A 19,601-nucleotide genomic window follows, 5' to 3' on the forward strand; every position below is an offset into this window, starting at 1 on the left:
GAAGAGGCTTGTAGTCCTCCGCTTCAGTAGATGGCACTAAGCAGTGTACGCTTCTACACCAGCCGCCATAACCTCCAACATAGAAGAAATAATAAACAATTTTGTAGCGGATTTTACTCCAAAATTGCCCTTTTCTCCGGGTTTTTGTGAGTTTTAGCCACGGTCTGGACCCTGCTGAGGTTCGTCTGGCTGTGTTTTATTCTCTGCTTGGTGAAGTTATAGGAGTGTAATGTGCTGGCTTTGTTTTATTGAATGAAGGTTGCCACGTTACTGCGGTTTTGATTCACGTTCCGATCTTCACATTTGTCCCTTCAGTCGGTTTAAAGAGATGCTAAAAAAACTATTACAATACCACTGTTAGTAAAACACAATTAAGTGCATATAAGCTATTGTTAGAAGTGTACGTCTTCATAATTCAGGAGTAAGTGTTTCTGTGGGCTAATGCTGTAAGGGTCCGTCTACAAATGACATGGAGGTACATACCAGCGGCGATTATCGGATTCTAAACACTAGGGGGCATTAAGGACCATTTATTCTTTCGTCTTCTGTAACTGCTTTATTCTGATCAGGGGCACGGTGGGTCCAGAACCTGGAAATATTGGGGCAAGGCAGCAACACATTCAGTAACACATCATGGACAGGGAACCAGTTCATCAAATGTCACCACTCGCTCTCCCAGTCACACCTGTGGACAATACACACTCTCAGTCAGTCATTCACACTCATACCTGTGGACAGTTTCATGCAGTCACTCTCACACTCACATCTGTAGACCTGTGGCAGTGAAATCACCTGCATCTTCATCATGCCACCCTTCAAGGATGAGAATTGTTTTTTTGTTTTTTTTTTCAGATAAAAATGTATGCTTATTTTACTTTACTTATTTTTTTAGCTTCAGGGTCACTAGAAAAATTGTGTTATCTCAGTTGTAGTTTTGTTGTGTGTAATGAATCTGCTGACCTTCACAATATTTCTATTTTCAATTCTTCTACAGAAACTATTGACGTACAGGTTCAAGACATCTCTCCGTCTGTTGCCCATAGTTCTACGCAAAATTATTTCAGCTGTCGAGTGAAGAGATGACAACAAAAACATAATGTATTGTAACAGAATGTAGGAGTTCAGGCAGCCTACTTACCCTACAAACACCTCTCATCTACTAAGATAGTGATGGACGAGGAGGAATCTCTCCATTTCTCAGAGTATGATGAGGATAAACCATATACCGTCCATGACCATGATCTGCACACACAAGTGAAGATGCGTGACTCTTTGCAAAACGACAAGAGTGTTACTCATCAGTCTAGTGAGCAAGTCCAGTATACAGATGCTCAAGAGAAGCTATATATCTGCTCAGAATGTGGGAAAAGTTTTATTCATCAGTGCAGTGTCCAAAAAGACCACCCTGTTCCCACAGAAGAAACACCATATTGCTGTACTGAGTGTGGGAAGAGTTTTTCTCACCAGTGTAATGACCAAGACCCTCTTATCCCCATGGAAGAGCAGAATAATGTCCAGCAACATCCTAATCATCACACTGAAGAGAACACTCATATCTGCTCACAGTGTGGAAACAGCTTTGACTCTTTGACCACAGAAGATGGGCTATATTGCTGCACAGATTGTAGAGAGAGTTTCATCCGCCAGTGTCGTCTCCAGGAAGATCACCGCATTTGCACAGAAGAGCACTGCAAAGTCCAGGAGTGTCCTATTCCCACAGAAGAGGAGTATAATGTCCAAGACTGTCATAATCCCTCAGAAGTGAAGACGTTTGACTGCTCACAATGTTGCAAGAGTTTTACTCATCGGTGTTATCTTGATGAAGACCACCGTATCTGCACAGAGGAGCGATGTAATGTCCAAAACCGCCTCATTCCCACAGAAGATGAGGACGACGTACAGGACCATCATGTTCCAGCGGAAATGAAGTTGTTTGGCTGTTCTCAGTGCGGGAGGAATTTTATTCATCGCTGTTACGTCCAGGACCACAACCGTTTTCACCCAGCAGGGAAGATGTACGTCTGCTCTGTGTGTGGGAAAACGTTTTCTCAGCTGATAGACCTCCAGCGTCATGAGCGCATTCACACCGGAGAGAAGCCCTATCAGTGTTTGTACTGTGGGAAAGGTTTCGCGCAGCAGAGTCACCTCCAGCAGCACTACCGCGTCCACACCGGAGAGAAACCGTTTGAGTGTTCTGAGTGTGGCAAGAGCTTTAGCGATAAAAGTAATTTTAAAAAACACCAGCGCCTTCACACAGGGGAGAGGCCCTGCATCTGCTCAGAATGTGGGCTTAGCTTTACAGACAGGAGCTCTCTACTCGTTCACCAGCTCAATCACACTGGAGAGAGGCCCTATGAATGCTCTCAGTGTGGGAAGAGCTTCAATCGACTGAGCAGCCTCCAGCTCCACCAGCGGACTCACACCGGAGAGAAGCCTTACTTCTGTCCTCAGTGTGGGAAGAGCTTCATCACCGGAGGCACACTGAAAAATCACCTGCGAACTCATACCGGAGAGAAGCCCTTCCAGTGTGTGTACTGCAGCAGGAGCTTCGCTCAGCAGAGCACGCTGCAGCAGCACTTGCGCACACACACCGGAGAGAGACCCTACAACTGTCTGGAATGTGGAAAGAGCTTTACTCAGTGGAATCACCTCCAGCTCCATCAGCGCATCCACACAGGAGAGAGACCCTTCGACTGCTCGCTGTGCGGCAAGAGTTTCACTCACAAGAACAGCCTCCAAAGACACCAGGTGGTTCATGCCGAAGAGAGGCCCTGTTAACGTCTCATATTTTCTCAGACCTGTGCAATGGATGCTGAGCAGATGATTGAGTCTGAGTGGCTGAAAATGCTGATAATAGTATTAGAGTTTGCCAAAATATAATATTTCCATATCATTGTAGGATCCACACTTCTCCATTGTCTTTTTTTACCATGATTTTTTAAAGCTTTTCTTAACATAATATACAAACTTCATGATAAAGAGACCAAAAGAAATGCTCCAACGTAACAACACTTTACATTAAACATCATTCAAATTTCAGAAGGTATTTTTCGATATTTACTATTAAAATATTTATCATTGACGTATGCTTTACCGATACATATGACACAGTACACTTCACATACTCAAATAAACAGCAGCAAGTCACAGTCTTACTATACTGTAGCCCAGGGGAAAGAGCTACCCAGCATGCTTTGCACTTTGGTTTCTGTTCAGAAGCTCTGGTCTTTACTTCTTGCACACAAGACTGTTATTAAGTGTTATAGGTTATATTTGGACATATTTAATGTGCATTATATATTTTTGTATTTCTTGACATATTGGTGCTTTGTTTTCAGATTCTCCAGTTCAGTCTTTTACTGGTATTGTTCATATAGATAAACAGATGGTGCCTCACATTGACTTGTCAGGTTTTGCCTCATCAGCAAAACACATGTTCTGACCCAGAAAGGCGCTAAAAGTTGATGGTGTTATTTGTCAGTGACAAAACTGCAGATCAATACTAGGGGGCCAACAGTTTTAGCCCCACCGACACATCAGCTGAAATATTATTCTTAACCTTTTAAACTCATTAGGCTTATCGTACTACTGTTAAATTTAAACTTAAGGTTTTTATATTTCCTTTTTTACTGGCAAACAAAGTAATATAACAGTCATAAACCAAATTATAAGGGGTTGTGGAATAATATTTATTAATATTTTTTTTGTAGTCAACAATAACTACACATTGGGTTAAGTCGTATAAACTTATAATGTATGAGTTATTCTGTAACACCTGTGAATTTAAAGAATGGATCTGAGAGTGGGCCATTTTTTGTTTCCTAACTACGAGCAACAAGAGCGTGTGATGCGATGTGCCGTTTTATACAGACGTGCCATATAGAATGAATTTCAATTCTGGCATGCTGCTGTTCGGATAAACACTATTCAGGAGCCCCCACCCACCCAATTGTTGGTGAAGTCTTAAACTGCTCTCTGATTGGTCAGTAGTAGATTTATATTCTGATTTGAAGCTCGTGTTGTATGTATTCCATGCTTTGCTCCGTTATGCTGTGTCACTCGCTCATGTCACTTGCCGTTAGAACTTGGTTTAAGAGTGTAAAACAACACTAGGTAGTATTTTTTTACCTTAAAATTAAACCTTTAAACATTGTGCTCCTTCACTGAGCTGTAGCAAGAAGAATAGAGCCTCTGTCGTTGCTACTCCTGGCTCAGCACTGCAGAAACTGCACTATGTAACTTTTGGAGAAGGGTAGGAAACCACACTCCCCTGCAAAAAAACGAACCTTACCATGTGTTGCTTTAAAAACACTAAGATTTCATGCATATTTCATTAATTGTTTTTCTTTTCATGTCTTTCCTGCAAATGTATTTGCCAAGAGTTAATAATAATTTTCAATGGTTACTGTTGAAGTGATAATCTGACAACTTGGTGTTTAATTAGGCATTAATGTCTGTCTGGTTTATGTGTGTAATTAGACCTGTTCCTGGTCTTCCTGAGCTTAGTTATAGACTCCTCTGAACTAATGTACTGTACAAATCTCTGTAACACTCCTGTCAGTGTTTTTATTGAATGCTAAGGTATGTATTTATTATTGTTGACTTCTCTGATTGTCCACTCTTCTTTAATTGTTGCACATTTCAGTCGGGGTCTTGTTCCAATGTGATGATGCAATTAAGGGTGATTTCACTATTGGGTTGCCATTTGTTCCAATGGGATTATAAACTATATTATGTTAATATGTTTATTTTATTATTATTATTATTATTTTTTACAGTTATGTCATCTTTTGTTTAATTAATTTAAAAAGATTTTTAAAACTTAGCTTCTCCAAAGAGTTAAATGGCACTACAACTGTGAAACCACCTTTATTAATTTAAAAATAGCATGATGAAAAATTTTACATTCATGTTATTTATATGTTAAGCACTTGTTTAATAGAATCTTGGGTCAGTAACTCTGTATCCTTTCTCTCTTCTGTATGTTGGCCCTTATTTAGGCCTCAGGACACTTGGTTGATGTCTTTTAATGTGGAAGGAGACAAGTGTAATTACTCTTTGTATTTTACCTTTTCCCATTTTCTACTTTAATCGTTGTGCAGACGTTCCTGGTGATTTCAAATAAATCTGCAACGAACTCTTTGGCATCACAAACTTTTTTGGTTCTTGGAGAGTGACTTGTAGTTGAATGCACATTTTCCTCTATTCAATCCTTGCTGCAAGTACAGCCTTTTGTCGAGGCTTTGAAATTGTCCACAGGTGTGAGTGACAGGGTGAGTGCGTGAAAATGTCTGCAGGAGTGAATGTGTGAATGACTGGCTGTGTGTGTGAAACTGTCCACAGTTGTGAGTGGGATGGATTAACTGGATGGGTGTATGGGTGACTGGGTAAGTGTGTAAAACCGCCCACAGGTGGGAGTGTGTGAAACTGCCCACAGGTGGGAGTGTGTGAAACTGGCCACAGGTGTAAGTGCGTGAATGACTGACTGGGTGAGTGAGTGACTGGCTGCGTGTGAAACTGTCCATAGGTGTGTGTGAGAGACAGGGTGAACTTAATTCCTTGAGAAGGACTGGCACTCTGTCCAGTGTATGTTTCTTTGTAGACCCCTGGCCCACCACAATCCTGACGATGAAGAAGAGCTTTCGGAGGCCGAATAAATGAATGTAGGAACCGTGTAGCAGAGATTTATTTACTAAGCAGTGTACAATAAGGGAGTAGGGAGCCATTTGAGGCGCAGCCTGTAACGGAACGGTTGTTTGGCGCTTTGCTCACACGAACCCCATTACTGCATGTACGGGCTTTACTTTGATGTAAGTAAATACATTTTCGTAGCCGATGTTACTTCAAAATTACACTTTCTTGTGAGTTTTAGCCACGGTTAGGACTCTGCTGAGGTTCTTCAAACTATGTTTAACGATATGCTTGTTGAATACGTTAAATATATAACGTGCTTTTTTTTCTTTTACCATTTAATCAACGATGGGCTATGCCAGATCACTGAGGCTTATTTTTTTTTTTTTTTTACATATTATTCTTTCTCCATCAGCTTTCAAAAAGTACAGAAGGATGTCACCAAATGAAAACACCAGCTGTGGTTAGAAATGCAGGCCTTTATAATTCAGTAACACTGTACGGATCTCTGTGGGCTGCTGCTGTAAGGGACCGTCTACAAATGATACAGACATTGCTGCAAGCGGCAATAATCAGGATCCAATTATCACTGTGATTTATTAGTCACGTGTCGTCAGAATAGTTTTTTTTTTAAATTGCCTGTATTTATAAAAACGTATCAGAAAAATGTTGATGCGGTCACAAAGCAGGATTTCTCAGTTTTGCCAGATAACAAAAAACAAATGACTAGGGCAAAAAGAGTTGTGGGACATTGTTCAGCTGGTGACTCAAAAGCAACCTCCAGTGTATATCCAGTATTAACCTTGTTAGAATATGCGTGGGGTGTTTCTTTTTTAGATGGTAGAGCAAATATCATAAATTAAATAAGCGGTCAGGCCCATGGCTGAGCATTTCAGTTCTGAAACGGCTGGGTCCCAAAGCCAGTGTTTCTGACATCACAAGCCTAAGGAAACAATCTTGTCAGTTTGCAGGGTGTACAGAATGAAGGTGGAAGCCACTTTTAAGGCGCTGGGGAATTTTATTTGCTGCCTGGAGGCAGACTTGAATTTTTAAGCTAACCCTTATGTACTACATTGTGGAACAGCAAAACCCTGGTGATCTAAATAAGGCCTAATTTAAGGCCTAAGGTCCCTGGAGCTGCATGACTCAGACACTACCTGCTGCCCAACCTGTTGTTCACATAATTTTCATTTTATTTGTTCATATTCAGCAGTTAATTCATTTTCTATGTTGAATTTAATTTTGCTTCCGGTTTGGTTTCAAACACTGATTATGCAGCTTTAGATTTTTATTTTAAATTAAGAGGAAACACATAATTTGTGTTGCATCAACTAAACACACAGTAGGCGAACATACACAGATCATTCAAAATATTAAATTGACTTGTTTCTGCACTCATTTTATCAGCTCCACTGATCATACAGGAACACTTTGTAGTTGTACAGTTACAGACTGTATTCCACAGGACACTGTCGGCTAGATATTGGTTGATGGACTATTCTCAGTCCAGCAGTGACACTGTGGGGTTTAAAAAGCACTGCTGTGTCTGATCCATTCATACCAGCACGGCATCAGTGTAACTGCAGCACTGGAAATGATCCACCACCCAAATCATACCTGCCCTGTGCGGGTCCTGAACATTAGAGACAAGGGTGAAAAGGGCTTAACAAAGCATGCAGAGTAACAGATGGGCCACGATCTGTAATTGTAGAATTACAAAGTTTCCCTGTGTGCTCATTGGAACTGAGAGAATGGAGAGTGAATGTACAAACAAGGATGTTGGCTTAATATTGTGTTTATGCAATTGACAGTGTAAACTGAACCCAGTGATCCCACTGTTATCATTGAAGCTATGATCAATACTTCCTGATTGGTTTCTCGTGCAGTGAATACTGGGAACATGAGAGAATGTGCAGGCACATGACGCAAATCTCCAGCATGCTGTTAAAACAACCATACAGTCTATGGGAGCTGCGCTGAAAAAATTTACCCACAGAAAATTCTTGCTCATAATGAACAGGTGTAAGCACAGACAAGTTAGTGAGAGCCTCCTGTGCTCAGTTTGGCATTAGTCTTCACCATTACTGGAGCATATTTCAGTCCTAGTCATAAACAGTCTGTAAAATATCCATTCTGAACTTCTATAATTATATGTGATAATGTGATTTATAAAATAATAAATTATAATTTTCTCTTATTACTGCAATGGTTTCCATTCTGATTGGATTTAGCAAGTTTCTTGTATCGTTTTGTTAAACAAGACATTGACTGTTCTCTTTTACAGATAAACAGTGGGTATAATCATCTGAGATAGGCATTAAACGAAATATTAATTAAAATTATTAATTAATTAATTAATTCATTCATTATCTGTAACCACTTATTCAGTTCAGGGTTGCGGTGGGTCGGGATCCAACCTGGAATCATTGGGCACAAGGCGGGGACAAACCCTGGAGGGGGCGCCAGTCCTTCAGAGGGCAACACACACACAAATTCACACATACGGACACTTTTGAGTCGCCAATCCACCTACCAATGTGTATTTTTGGACCATGGGATGAAACTGGAGGGAACCGGAGGAAACCCACACGGACAGAGAACACACCAAACTCCTCACAGACAGTAACCCGGCGGGGGAATCGAACCCACAACCTCCAGGTCCCTGGAGGTCCCCCAGGTCACTAACTGCTGCACCACCATGCCGCTCTAATTAAAATTTCATTATTAAAAAGAAAAGAAAAACAAAAAACTTGAAAACCAGACGGATTTGTATGTTTGAATGTCACACAAGAAGGCAGGATTACAAATCAGTCAAAGATATGGGAAATAAGACATTCATAAAGATTTCATAAAATTAATGGCAGCAGATGTCTGTCATATAATCAATTCATTGCTTCATAAACAGCTGATTTACTGTTGGATTATACTTAAGCTTCTGGAGCGTCGACTTTAAAGATTACAACACAGTGTTATGGGTCACAGCTTTATCACATCATCTTTAGCATTGTTGTAGGCAAACGTTCATTTTTAAATTATGAAGAGTTTGTTAAGCTTGTGGGCTGTGTCGTAATCGGAAACACCTCGGATATACTTAATTATCAATTCAAAGACACCCCAAAAGAAATGGGAACGAATGAAGAGCTACTCTACAATGGCCCTCTCGTCTCCGCCGGTCACTTCCTCTGGTACGCTCTGGAAAGGCAAATCCTGGGGGGCTGGTTTTTGCCAACTGGTGACGTTGTTTATTTAATTGTGAAATATGGCGACATCTGGCGGATTGGTGTGGGACAGCACCCAAAATAGGAAGACCACTGAGACGGACGGACAGACAGAGCTCGCCGTGTTTACAGACAGACAGAGAGCTCTGACTCACAGCAGCTCCACTCTCTAGCATCAGCCACACTTATTTACACTCTGCAGCTGCTATCAGTCAAGATAGACGCCCTGGAACGACAGAGAATGCCTAACATCAAGATTTTCAGCGGTAGCTCGCATCCAGATTTATCGCAGAAGATCGCGGATCGTTTGGGGCAGGAGCTGGGGAAAGTTGTTACGAAGAAATTCAGTAATCAGGAAACATGGTGAGTGTTTACTGACGTTGGTTTGTTGTATATTTGTGAACCAAAAACGCGCTGTAATATTAACCACATGGACCGCGTCAAACGGCGCCACGCTAGTTTCGTTTTGAATTTGTAGTTTTTTGGAACGGAGTCCGCCGTTACGTTCCTTTGAAGCGACACCGTCTGAGGACTTCATTTCCCAGCACTTCCTTTGCGCTAAAAACTAATTCTGTTTTTAAAGCTAGTTTGGCTGTTTTCCACGTACGAAGAAGTGTAAAACACTATCACATTCCCTCAAGTCCCTGGTTTATGCCACATGCTTATCTCTCTGACATTTAATATCTTTGAAATGAACAAATATTTCAATAAATTTCGCGAGTCCTCCCAACTAAATTATCACATTTTATAGATATTGGTTTACGGCTCACAGGCATTTCACGAATATTTCTCTATTCAGAGGTATGAATCATTTGAAAATGTGCACTCCACATTAAGTTTTGCATTACTTAACACAAAGGCGAGTCTATTCAATAGTAAAAGAGCTGATAGAAATTCCTCAATAATTGGACCGTCCTCAACTTGGTTGTGTATTAGGGTTAAAAGCCAAGACATTAAACCCAGTAGAAATGTTAGCTCTTATCCTATTGACCATACTTGACTTCAGACTTATCTGTCTAAACGGGAAGCTCACTGCCAAATGACATAAAAAGTTCAGTTACGGAAACAGACACTACTCCCAGATATCTTTTACCTAAGATTATTTTTAAGTTTACACACTCCACGTCAAATGATTTGTTTTGTTGACTTTTTTTGTGAAGGAGCATCAGAAGGAGACTTGTTGTTGAACCTGACTCGGCAAGTCTGTACCTGTAGTGTGGCCCTGTATCAGCAGAACCATGGCCTGAAAAAGTGGCAGACACAGAGCCTTCTGCTGCTTAAAATACCTCCACCCTGGCAGAGCACTGTGTTGTGTGTTTACAGTTGACATTTAGCCTCAGACAAGTCACTGTAGGGGGCAGTTTTCAACATAACTGAACCCCATTCACACTTTAACCTGTCCACAGCCAGATAATGGGTTCTGTAAATAATACATATTTAACAGAGGTTCAGACAGCGTAGATGTTCCCTCAAACTTACACTCTGTTTCCCAGGATTCCTAGTATTGTGTTAGAACAGTGTGTGTAGATGAGAAACACGATTGCAGGGAAATATGTTACAATTCTAATATATTGAATTCATCTTGAATTCACCATGCTCAGTGGCAACTGTGGCTAGCACATTATAAAGCATTTGGCTGTAGTGCAGTTGAACTGCATTCTCTGTAGTGATAAAACTTCAACCAGTTGCTTTGAGTGGCGTTTTTGAGCCTAATCATCTGTTATACGTAACATATGCTTATATTTATGTGGCTAAATGCCACCATATCCTGACCGAACTATTCCAGCATCTACTGTAAAGTCTTTTACCATAAGAGACCATTCTTGCAATAAGGAGGAACAAACTCCTGATCAGTACCCTGTATCTGAGAAATATACGACAAACGGGTGTCTGCAAACTTTTGTCCGATACTTTGTGAACGTCATCAATAGTCCACAGTCCAAGAAATAGTCAGACCTTGAACAGATAGATTAGGGATGATCAATAGTTCACTGCTGAGTGATTGGGTATGATGGTGATTTTGTCTGTGTGTGCGTTTGCAGTGTCGAGATTGGCGAGAGTGTACGTGGAGAGGACGTGTACATCGTGCAGAGTGGCTGTGGTGAGATAAACGATAACCTGATGGAGTTATTGATTATGATCAATGCGTGTAAAATTGCATCAGCGTCTCGAGTAACCGCGGTCATCCCCTGCTTCCCCTACGCCAGACAAGACAAGAAGGATAAGGTGGGGGTGAGAGAACCTGCTTGCGTTTTATTTTACTAATACACACACACAGAGCTCCTGGAGGCATGAACACACACAGAGCTCCTGGAGGCATGAACACACACACACACAGTGTCACACAGTCAGTGTGAAAATGTCAGAGAACATTTTCAGTTTCAGTGATGTTGAGGTGTTGGCTCTGGGGTCATCAGTCTGTTGTTCACCTGGTTTTCCGTTGACTTTCCTCTTCTTCATGGAGGTGGTTTTCAGACTTATTTCACACTTTTCAAATCTAGAAGGTTGGAACAATATAAGACATAATTCAAATTCAAATTTAATTAACAGAATTTGTATTTCTGGGTCTAAAGGCTGCCACTGTTAATAAGAAAAAATACTTTGGATGTCAAAAGTCTCACTCAGCATTCCCTAACTCTGCCAAAGTTAAAATGCAGTTGCAGTCCTGTTTGCATTTCCTTTTTTACAATAAATGACAGACTCTTGTCAATCACAATTGTGGGTGTGAAATCAGGAGGGTCTTTTGGTTTGGGCCATAGTGATGGAAAGAATTTAAATTATGGTGGTACTTGAGAGAAATAAAAATGAAGGCACTTAGAGTAGCATTCTCTGGCCTACTCACTCTGTTCTATAAACACAAACACATACATGGAACTCGTTCACTAACGATGATCAGAATTACCTAACTGCACTTGTTTCTCAGTATCTCTCTCTCTCCCTCTCTCCCTCACACACACACACACACACACACACATATATATTAAAAACTGGATCCATCTGAGCTGCCTGGTCGTAAGTCTGTTTTGCTCATTCTCTCTCTCATTCTCTCTCTCTCTCTCTCTCTCTCTCTCTCTCTCTCATTCTGAATGATTGCACTCAGAAGGCATGGCTGAACTTATTTGAACTGGGTCCTGTATTTTTTTTATGGCATGTAATACTGAAGGACTTAGTTGCTTGGATTGATTAGTGTAATAACACTATGTCGGTGTTATTAGCCTGGTGTATTAACCCACAGGCAAAACTAATGTATGATGTTTATGTGTGTATGTTTTCCAAAGAGTCGAGCTCCTATCTCAGCCAAGCTGGTGGCCAACATGCTCTCTGTAGCTGGAGCTGATCACATCATCACCATGGATCTACATGCCTCTCAAATACAGGTACATACACACACACACACACACCCCACAGCAGTTGAAAATGATTAAAAGTTATATAGCCATGCTTACACAAAGACACACATGCACTAACACACCAGTCTTGCTTATACACTACAGATTAAATTTGTGTGTTTTTTCTCAGGGGTTTTTTGACATCCCTGTGGATAATCTGTACGCTGAGCCAGCCGTTCTGAAATGGATTAAAGAGAACATCAATGAGTGGAAGAACTGCACCATTGTCTCACCAGATGCAGGAGGAGCCAAGAGGTCTGTGTTCTCTCTCTCTCTCTCTCTCTCTCTCTCTCTCTCTCGCTTGCTCCCACACTCCCTCACTCTCTCCTAAATCTTTCTCTGCTGCTTTCTTTCTCTCCATGTGCCCTCTTTTAATCATTCTCTTTCTCTCCATTTCTATTTCTTTTTTCTTTCTTCTCTCACACACACACACACAAACTCATTATATTCTACCTTTACTTGTTACTGTTATTCAGTATGATTTAAATACAGAAATGTGTTGTTTATGATCCTGATCCTCAGATCTGAGAAAGAGGGCTGCTCAGCCTACAGAAGTAGAGTGGGGTGGCTTTAAAGGGATAGTTGGATGAACAATCAAATTTGTACAAATTCTTCCTTACTACAAAATGTAGTACCTCAGCAAAGACTTTTGTCCTGAACTTTTTCTTCTAGGTTCACTCTTGAGCTGCAAGGCTAAGAAGTAAGGGAAAATGTTCATAATATCCAAGTTGATTCTTGGAAACTATATACAGCTGAGAGCAGCAGCCTGAATCAATGTGATCTGTATCCAGATGGGACAGAAATGCAGAGCACAGTGTTTTTCACAGTGTTTTTAGTGAGAAACAGGAGGTTTCTCTACTTTTCGTAGGGGAGGAGAGAGAGAAATACACACATACCTGATCTGGACAGAAATAGAAGGAGAACTCACCCTAGGACTTCAAGGACATTTAATCTCACCCAATAAATAACAATGTTATATGTTTTCTGAGAAAATGCTCATTAGCTTCAGTATAACTGGGGAAAATTGATTCTTCACTGAGCTGTTGCTTTAGTGGACATGAATGTGGACACAACTGTGTTTTGTTTCCTTCAGGTGTGGAGGGTAAGGGACTGCAGTGTGTAATTGTGAGATGGTTTGAATTTGTGCAAGAGATTTTCTAATTATTCGAGGAGGATTTCTGGCCCTTGACTAACAGTGTATTGCTTTAAAAGCTACTTTTTTTAGCTCAGATTTATTAGCTTTAATTTTTCAGCTTATTGATGGGCTTGTTTTCCCCCTGCAAATCTAAACAAGTCTGCTGCCTGGGTGTCACACATTATCTCTTTCTTATACAAGTAGTTTATCTTGTATCTAATCTCCTGGTAAATATGAATATGATTTAATTTTTTTTTAAATGTAATGTTTTATCCACGTATGCACTACTATGTTTTCTATTAAAATAAAGTTAAGCCAAAAATGCAAAAGTACAGCATATGCAGCGCTTCACTCTAACTGCACTAACAGTTTGAGAGTGGATGTTTTGTTTGGAATGTGCTGCAAGCTATAAAGCAGTATTAAGCTGAATACTTCATAAATGAAGAAGCTTTTTGGGTTGATTAGTGGCATTCTTCTGTGTGTGCTGTGTTTCAGTGTCCTCTGTTTTCTGAGGGGCTGTTGTATTGTTTCTTTTGTGATAAAGTGATGAATCAAAGAGTGTGTAAATGTGTGATTACAGAGTGACCTCCATCGCCGATCGACTGAATGTGGACTTTGCTCTGATCCATAAAGAAAGGAAAAAGGCCAATGAAGTGGACCGCATGGTTCTAGTGGGTGACGTTAAAGACAGAGTGGCTATTTTAGTGGATGATATGGCGGACACATGCGGCACAATCTGCCACGCAGCAGACAAGTGAGAAAACACACACACACACACACACATATGTGTGTATATAGATATATATAAGACCAGGAGAAAATAATTCTCTCTCTCTGCACACAATGCCAGGCAGATTGTTTTTATTGGGATGATAATATGAAAACTGGGGAGAAAATTGTTCATAATATACCAGAAAAAGCAAAATATTTCAATATAGATATACTCTGTGTGTGTTGTGCTTAATTAGGTTGGTTTCTGCTGGAGCTACTAAAGTCTACGCTATTCTGACTCATGGCATTTTCTCTGGGCCTGCCATCTCTCGCATAAACAACGCCAGCTTCGAGGCTGTGGTGGTCACTAACACCATCCCACAGGAGGACAAGATCAAACACTGCAACAAAATACAGGTGCTATCCTTGTTTATTTCAATCTACATATGATACTTACAGTCTGGTCTTGTTGTGAGTGAGTTGGCTAGATGTCTTCTCCCTCACAACACTACCTTGTGCATTAATGCATCTGTCCTAAGGCTGAAGCATTTACAACTTTATTAAATCATTTTTTTATGTCATTAGTATTTGTTGCTAGTGTCCAGATTTCTAATATATTTTTCTTAATGTACAAAAAACTAAGGGCACAGAAATCTTTCTGTGGGCTAGTTGAAATAAACTAAAGATTTATTTCAGGTTTGTTTCAGAAAGCAGTTGTTTTTAGTAAAAGCAGCAGACGTTGAACACAAGCCATAGTCAGATTTTTTTATTATTATTATTTTGTCTGTACTCTGCCTCGTAGACCAAACAGCCTGAGAACACTGAGCTTACAAATATAAAAACAAGTGTGTGTGTGTGAGAGAGAGAGAGAGAGAGACTTTATCACCTTGTGTTTCAAATTCCAAGCACCTTGGGAAAATAAATACACACAGCTGCTTTGCACAGAGGACTGGCAGGACAACTTGGGGTTAATAATATTTACATTAAAAAATATACAATAATTATTGTTTATTAGCAGATTATAACAGATTACTGAACTGTGTTCTGTAGATTTTATATGTATTTGTGTAATTATATCAGATAATAGCTGATTATTTTGTTGATTTGAAGAAATAATGATCTTTCAGGGCTCTTCTTCTCACTGGGTCACTTCTTGTTTGCTCCGCCCCATTACAGGTGATTGACATCTCCATGATCCTGGCGGAGGCCATCAGGCGAACCCACAATGGAGAGTCTGTGTCCTATCTGTTCAGCCATGTACCTTTATAACACACACACACACACACCGGTTGCTAATTATGGTTCTCATATAAAGTTAAATATAATAACCTACAACTCAACTACTATCAGCAGTGAACAAACTCCTCGCTTCCAGCAGAATCCTATTCCTTCTCCTACGCTCTCATTATTGTGGAATATATTTACCATTTTATCTCATCATTTTCAGAACAATTTACAATCTCTTTATTTTGTTATGAAGGATTATGTCATCCAAGAACTGATCTGAATTGACTGGCTCCAACTACATTTGTTTTCTTTTGTGCTGTTGCTGGGGCTAATACTAGACAAACTTTAGTGAATGCTCGACTAGTCCCAACGGAACTTACAGTGGGGCAAAAAAGTATTTAGTCAGCCACTGATTGCACAAGTTCTCCTACTTAGAAAGATGAGAGAAGTCTGTAATTTTCATCATGGGTACACTTCAACTATGAGAGACAAAATGAGGGAAAAAAAATAATTTAAAAATGTATTTGTAAATTATGGTGGAAAATAAGTATTTGGTCAATAACAAAAGTTCAACTCAATACTTTGTAATATAAACTTTGTTGGCAATGACAGAGGTCAAATGTTTCCTTTAAGTCTTCACCAGGTTTGCACACACTGTAGCTGGTGTGCTATGCTATGATCTCCTCTACAGCAATGATGTTTTGGGGTGGTCGCTGGGCAACAAAGACTTTCAACTCCCTCTGCAAATTTTATACGAGGTTGAGGTGTGGAGACTGGCACACTCCAGGACCTTGAAATGCTTTTTACGAAGCCACTCCATTGCCCAAGTGGTGTTTGGGATCATTGCCATGCTTGGAAGACCCAGCCACGTTCCATCTTCAATGTTCTCACTGATGGAAGGAGGTTTTGGTGTAAAATCACATGATAAATGGCCCTGTTCATTCTTCCCTTAACACGGATCAGTCGTTTCCACCCCCATGTTTCACAGTAGGTATGGTGTTCTCAACATTCTTCTTCCTGACGATTTGAGTTTTTACCAAAAAGTTCTATTTTGGTTTCATCTGACCACATTATGTCCTCCCAATCCTCTTCTGGATCATCCATGTGCTCTCTGGCAAACATCAGACGGGCCTGGACACGTACTGGCTTAAGCAGGGGCACATGCCTGGCCTTGAGTCCCTCTCGGCGTAGTGTGTTACTGAAGGTAGCCTTTGTTACTTTTGTCCCAGCTCTCTGCAGGTCATTCATCAGGTCCCTCCATGTAGTTCTGGGATATTAGTTCTCGTGATCATTTTGACCCCATAGGATGAGATCTTGCGTGGGGCCCCAGGTCGAGGGAGATTATCAATGGTCTTGTATGTCATCCATTTTGTTACAATTGCTCCCACAGTTGATTTATTCACACCAACACCAACCTGCTCGCCTATTGTAGATTCACTATTCACTCTTCCCAGCCTGGTGCAGGTCTACAATTTTCTTCCTGGTGTCCTTTGACAGCTCTTTGGTCTTGGCCATGGTTGAGTTTGGAGTCTGACTGTTTAAGGCTGTGGACAGGTGTCTTTTATACAGAGGTCAAACAGGTGCCATTAATACAGTTAACGAGTGGAGCACAGAAGAGCTTCTTAAAGAAGGGGTAACAGGTCTGGTCTGTGAGAGCCAGAAATCTTGCTTGTTTGTGGGTGACCAAATATTTCCACCATAATCTACAAATAAATTAAAAAATCCTACAGTGTGATTTCCTGGAATTCTTTTCTCATGTTGTTTCTCACAGTTGAAGCTGTACCTATCATGAAAATTACAGACCTGTCTCATCTTTCTAAGTAGGAGAACTTGCACAATAAGTTGCTAACTAAATACTATGTATGTAACTTTAATGGCTGTAAAGTTAATATCAATAACTGACTTCAGGCAATGTGTGTGCTACAGTCCCCCAATAGTCTCCCACTGAATATCTTACTCTAAATGTACACTACTTGTCTGAAAGTGTGTGGACACCCCATCCAAGTGAGATAATACAGCTACTTTAATGTGCATTCATGTGTTCATACATTGTATAGTATCATCTTCAATGCAAAGTCTAAAACAAAATGACATAAATCTACTATCACCATGTCTAACCAAATGTAGGCTTGAAGGGTTTAAAGCCCCCCAGTGTGGGATGTGGAGCATTTTAACTGGAATTTCTCTGGAGACGGAGACATCCACATTTGGTTGAAATGGATTTTCACCACAGTCCTCTTAAGCTCTTTAAATCTTGTCCAACCTAGCAATGGCACCGCAGCATTTGTGGGCGGGGCTATTAATCTCATAATTTGTGACCTGTTGTTGGGTCTGTGAGCCAAATGTGTGTGTTTAATGTTATTGGTTCTCTGAAAAAGTGTGCTTGTACAGTTTTACTCTGCGTCAGGCTGTAATGCTAAAGCCAGGAAGCTCTGTTACACTGGAACTGGAGGCATTAAAATGTGCTTGCCTCATTCGTTATTAAATATTGCTTTGGCAGCTGGATTTCTTTGTTTATCTCTTACAGGTACATTTTCAGATTTTTCATTTAGTGTCCTTAGTGTGTTGAGCTTATTTTATTTGTCCGGTACATTGCTTTAAAAGCTTCATCTTGGCATCTGAAGATTCAGGGAATTGTAAAAGTGTGAAGTAGAAAGAAGAGCACAGGATTTATTCTATTTTTATATAAAAACACATTAGTTGTAATGCTTTTGGTTTTATGCGAGTGTTTGTGTTTTTGTTTACAGTGCTGCAACTTTCAGCTGTGTGAGGACACACATAGGGAGCTTTACACAAAGCAGGGTTTTGCTTAAAACTCGACTTCAGGCTTAAGTTACCTGGCAATGGGAGAAATCCTGCTTTGTGGAACACCCCCTATTCTGAAGTGCCCTTCTCATTAAACACACACACAAACAGACTAGATTTAATTATCATATAAAAATGGCCTTATACATTAATCGCCTATGTTTCTTCATAAGGTTTGTGCAGCATTGTGCAAAAGTCAGAGACCATCCTTTATTTATTTGATTCCAGTTTAACAAATTGTGTTGTACAGTTAGCGTTCTCCAAGCCTGTTGCTGTCCAGTGGCTTTGTGTTAGCAACAGATTGAAAGGAGGTGGTGGCCGTTTTCATACATATCAGAAAAAGCATGTGCTCACCCTCACTCTCACCCTCACAAATCGGTGGCATGTTTGGTAGTACTCAGCTACAAGTTCTCAGTTTTCAGGGTAAGGGAGAAGAACCAAGACATCTAACAGCAGCCTCAGTGACTAAGCTTTAAATCTGAAGCATCAGTGTTAACAGAGGCCACCCTTTGCCTTTATTACAGTGTCCCCCCTTTTCCGAACTCCACTAGCTTCTTTATTTAATCAGTGGTTATTCTCATTTTTGTTTGTTTCATTTTCTTTGTAAGAGCTTCTTGGTCCTTTCAGACCCAATGTGAAGTTGTTCTTCTCAGAGTGCAAGGAGGGACACAGGCAGCTGTGGATTTGTTCAGATCTGAAATGAGTGGTGAGCTTGATGTTCTCCTCTCTCTCAGTGGTGAATGGTTTGAGTGCTGGTTATCTGAGGGAAGCAGTTTTGGGGGAGACTCCAGGGTGATGTGAGGCTGCTATGAGTCCCACTTTCACTGGAGCTGCAGTTTGTAGAGTCCATTTTTTCAAAAAGCATTATCAGACCTTTATATTTCCTGATATATGAGGAACATAATGGCTGTTTTGAGTGGAAATTAAATAATGAAGCATTGTCTCTGATTTTTTTTTCACTGACGTGTTTGTGTGTGTATCTCTATGAGTTTCTGTTTGATCTCTGTTTATTTTTATTTTGAAATATCTTCTGTTGTTTGGAAGAGAGAAGGGCAGTCATTGTTTGATTGGTTAAAGCCTGTTGCCTTAAGTGTTGAAGTAAGTGTGGGCGGAGCCTCTGAAGGTAATATTGTGGCTCCACCGATCAGAATGCGAAGTTTATTCTGCCTGAATAAATCGTCTCAGATTTATAATTCGTGTTTGTGCTAATTTAAGTGCCGTTTAAGGGACATTGGAATATCGCTACACCCACAAGGTGGCGCCAAAGGATGTGGAATATGCTTTTTCTTATTTTTTTTTTGGAAATACAAATGGGACACTCGGAGGATAACTACACAGACACAGTAAGAACACACCACGCCCCTGACCTTGGGAACTTGGAAATTTTATATATTTTCGTCAATATATTTTTATTTTTGAGCACTAAACTACAATGGTAAATATATCGTTATCTTACATGCAGGGGATGTGTTTATAAATAATGTG

The 19,601-nt window shown here is 40.3% G+C and overlaps 2 protein-coding genes across 4 annotated transcripts; both read left to right on the forward strand.

Annotated features, from left to right (window-relative positions):
- Positions 1–67: 67 nt before the first annotated feature.
- LOC136685253 (oocyte zinc finger protein XlCOF6-like) lies at positions 68–5,128 on the forward strand. The gene is made up of 2 exons (XM_066659328.1): positions 68–179; positions 995–5,128. The coding sequence occupies exon 2, from the start codon at positions 1,171–1,173 to the stop codon at positions 2,776–2,778; it is 1,608 nt and encodes a 535-aa protein (XP_066515425.1). The 5' UTR covers positions 68–179; positions 995–1,170; the 3' UTR covers positions 2,779–5,128.
- Positions 5,129–8,782: 3,654 nt separating this feature from the next.
- prps1a (phosphoribosyl pyrophosphate synthetase 1A) lies at positions 8,783–19,289 on the forward strand. 3 transcript variants are annotated; one of them, XM_066659339.1, is made up of 7 exons: positions 8,783–9,212; positions 10,892–11,075; positions 12,128–12,226; positions 12,369–12,493; positions 13,954–14,127; positions 14,342–14,501; positions 15,261–19,289. In XM_066659339.1, the coding sequence occupies exons 1-7, from the start codon at positions 9,091–9,093 to the stop codon at positions 15,351–15,353; spliced, it is 957 nt and encodes a 318-aa protein (XP_066515436.1). In that variant the 5' UTR covers positions 8,783–9,090; the 3' UTR covers positions 15,354–19,289. The 3 variants fall into 3 exon arrangements, with proteins under 3 accessions (XP_066515436.1, XP_066515435.1, XP_066515437.1); XM_066659338.1 differs by having other exon boundaries at positions 8,785–9,212; positions 10,892–11,081; XM_066659340.1 differs by having other exon boundaries at positions 9,158–9,212; positions 10,892–10,950.
- The last annotated feature ends 312 nt before the right edge of the window (positions 19,290–19,601 follow it).

This window comes from Hoplias malabaricus, chromosome 2, assembly GCF_029633855.1.
Source record: "Hoplias malabaricus isolate fHopMal1 chromosome 2, fHopMal1.hap1, whole genome shotgun sequence".
Classification (NCBI taxonomy): Eukaryota; Metazoa; Chordata; class Actinopteri; order Characiformes; family Erythrinidae; genus Hoplias; species Hoplias malabaricus.

Bases quoted from the DNA above. Each gene is read 5' to 3' on its own strand.
- prps1a (XM_066659338.1), top strand. From the start codon at position 9,091: ATGCCTAACATCAAGATTTTCAGCGGTAGCTCGCATCCAGATTTATCG. The intron at 12,494-13,953 runs GTCTGTGTTCTC...GTGTGATTACAG, and splicing joins GATGCAGGAGGAGCCAAGAG to AGTGACCTCCATCGCCGATC. The intron at 14,128-14,341 runs GTGAGAAAACAC...GTGCTTAATTAG, and splicing joins ATCTGCCACGCAGCAGACAA to GTTGGTTTCTGCTGGAGCTA.
- LOC136685253 (XM_066659328.1), top strand. From the start codon at position 1,171: ATGGACGAGGAGGAATCTCTCCATTTCTCAGAGTATGATGAGGATAAA.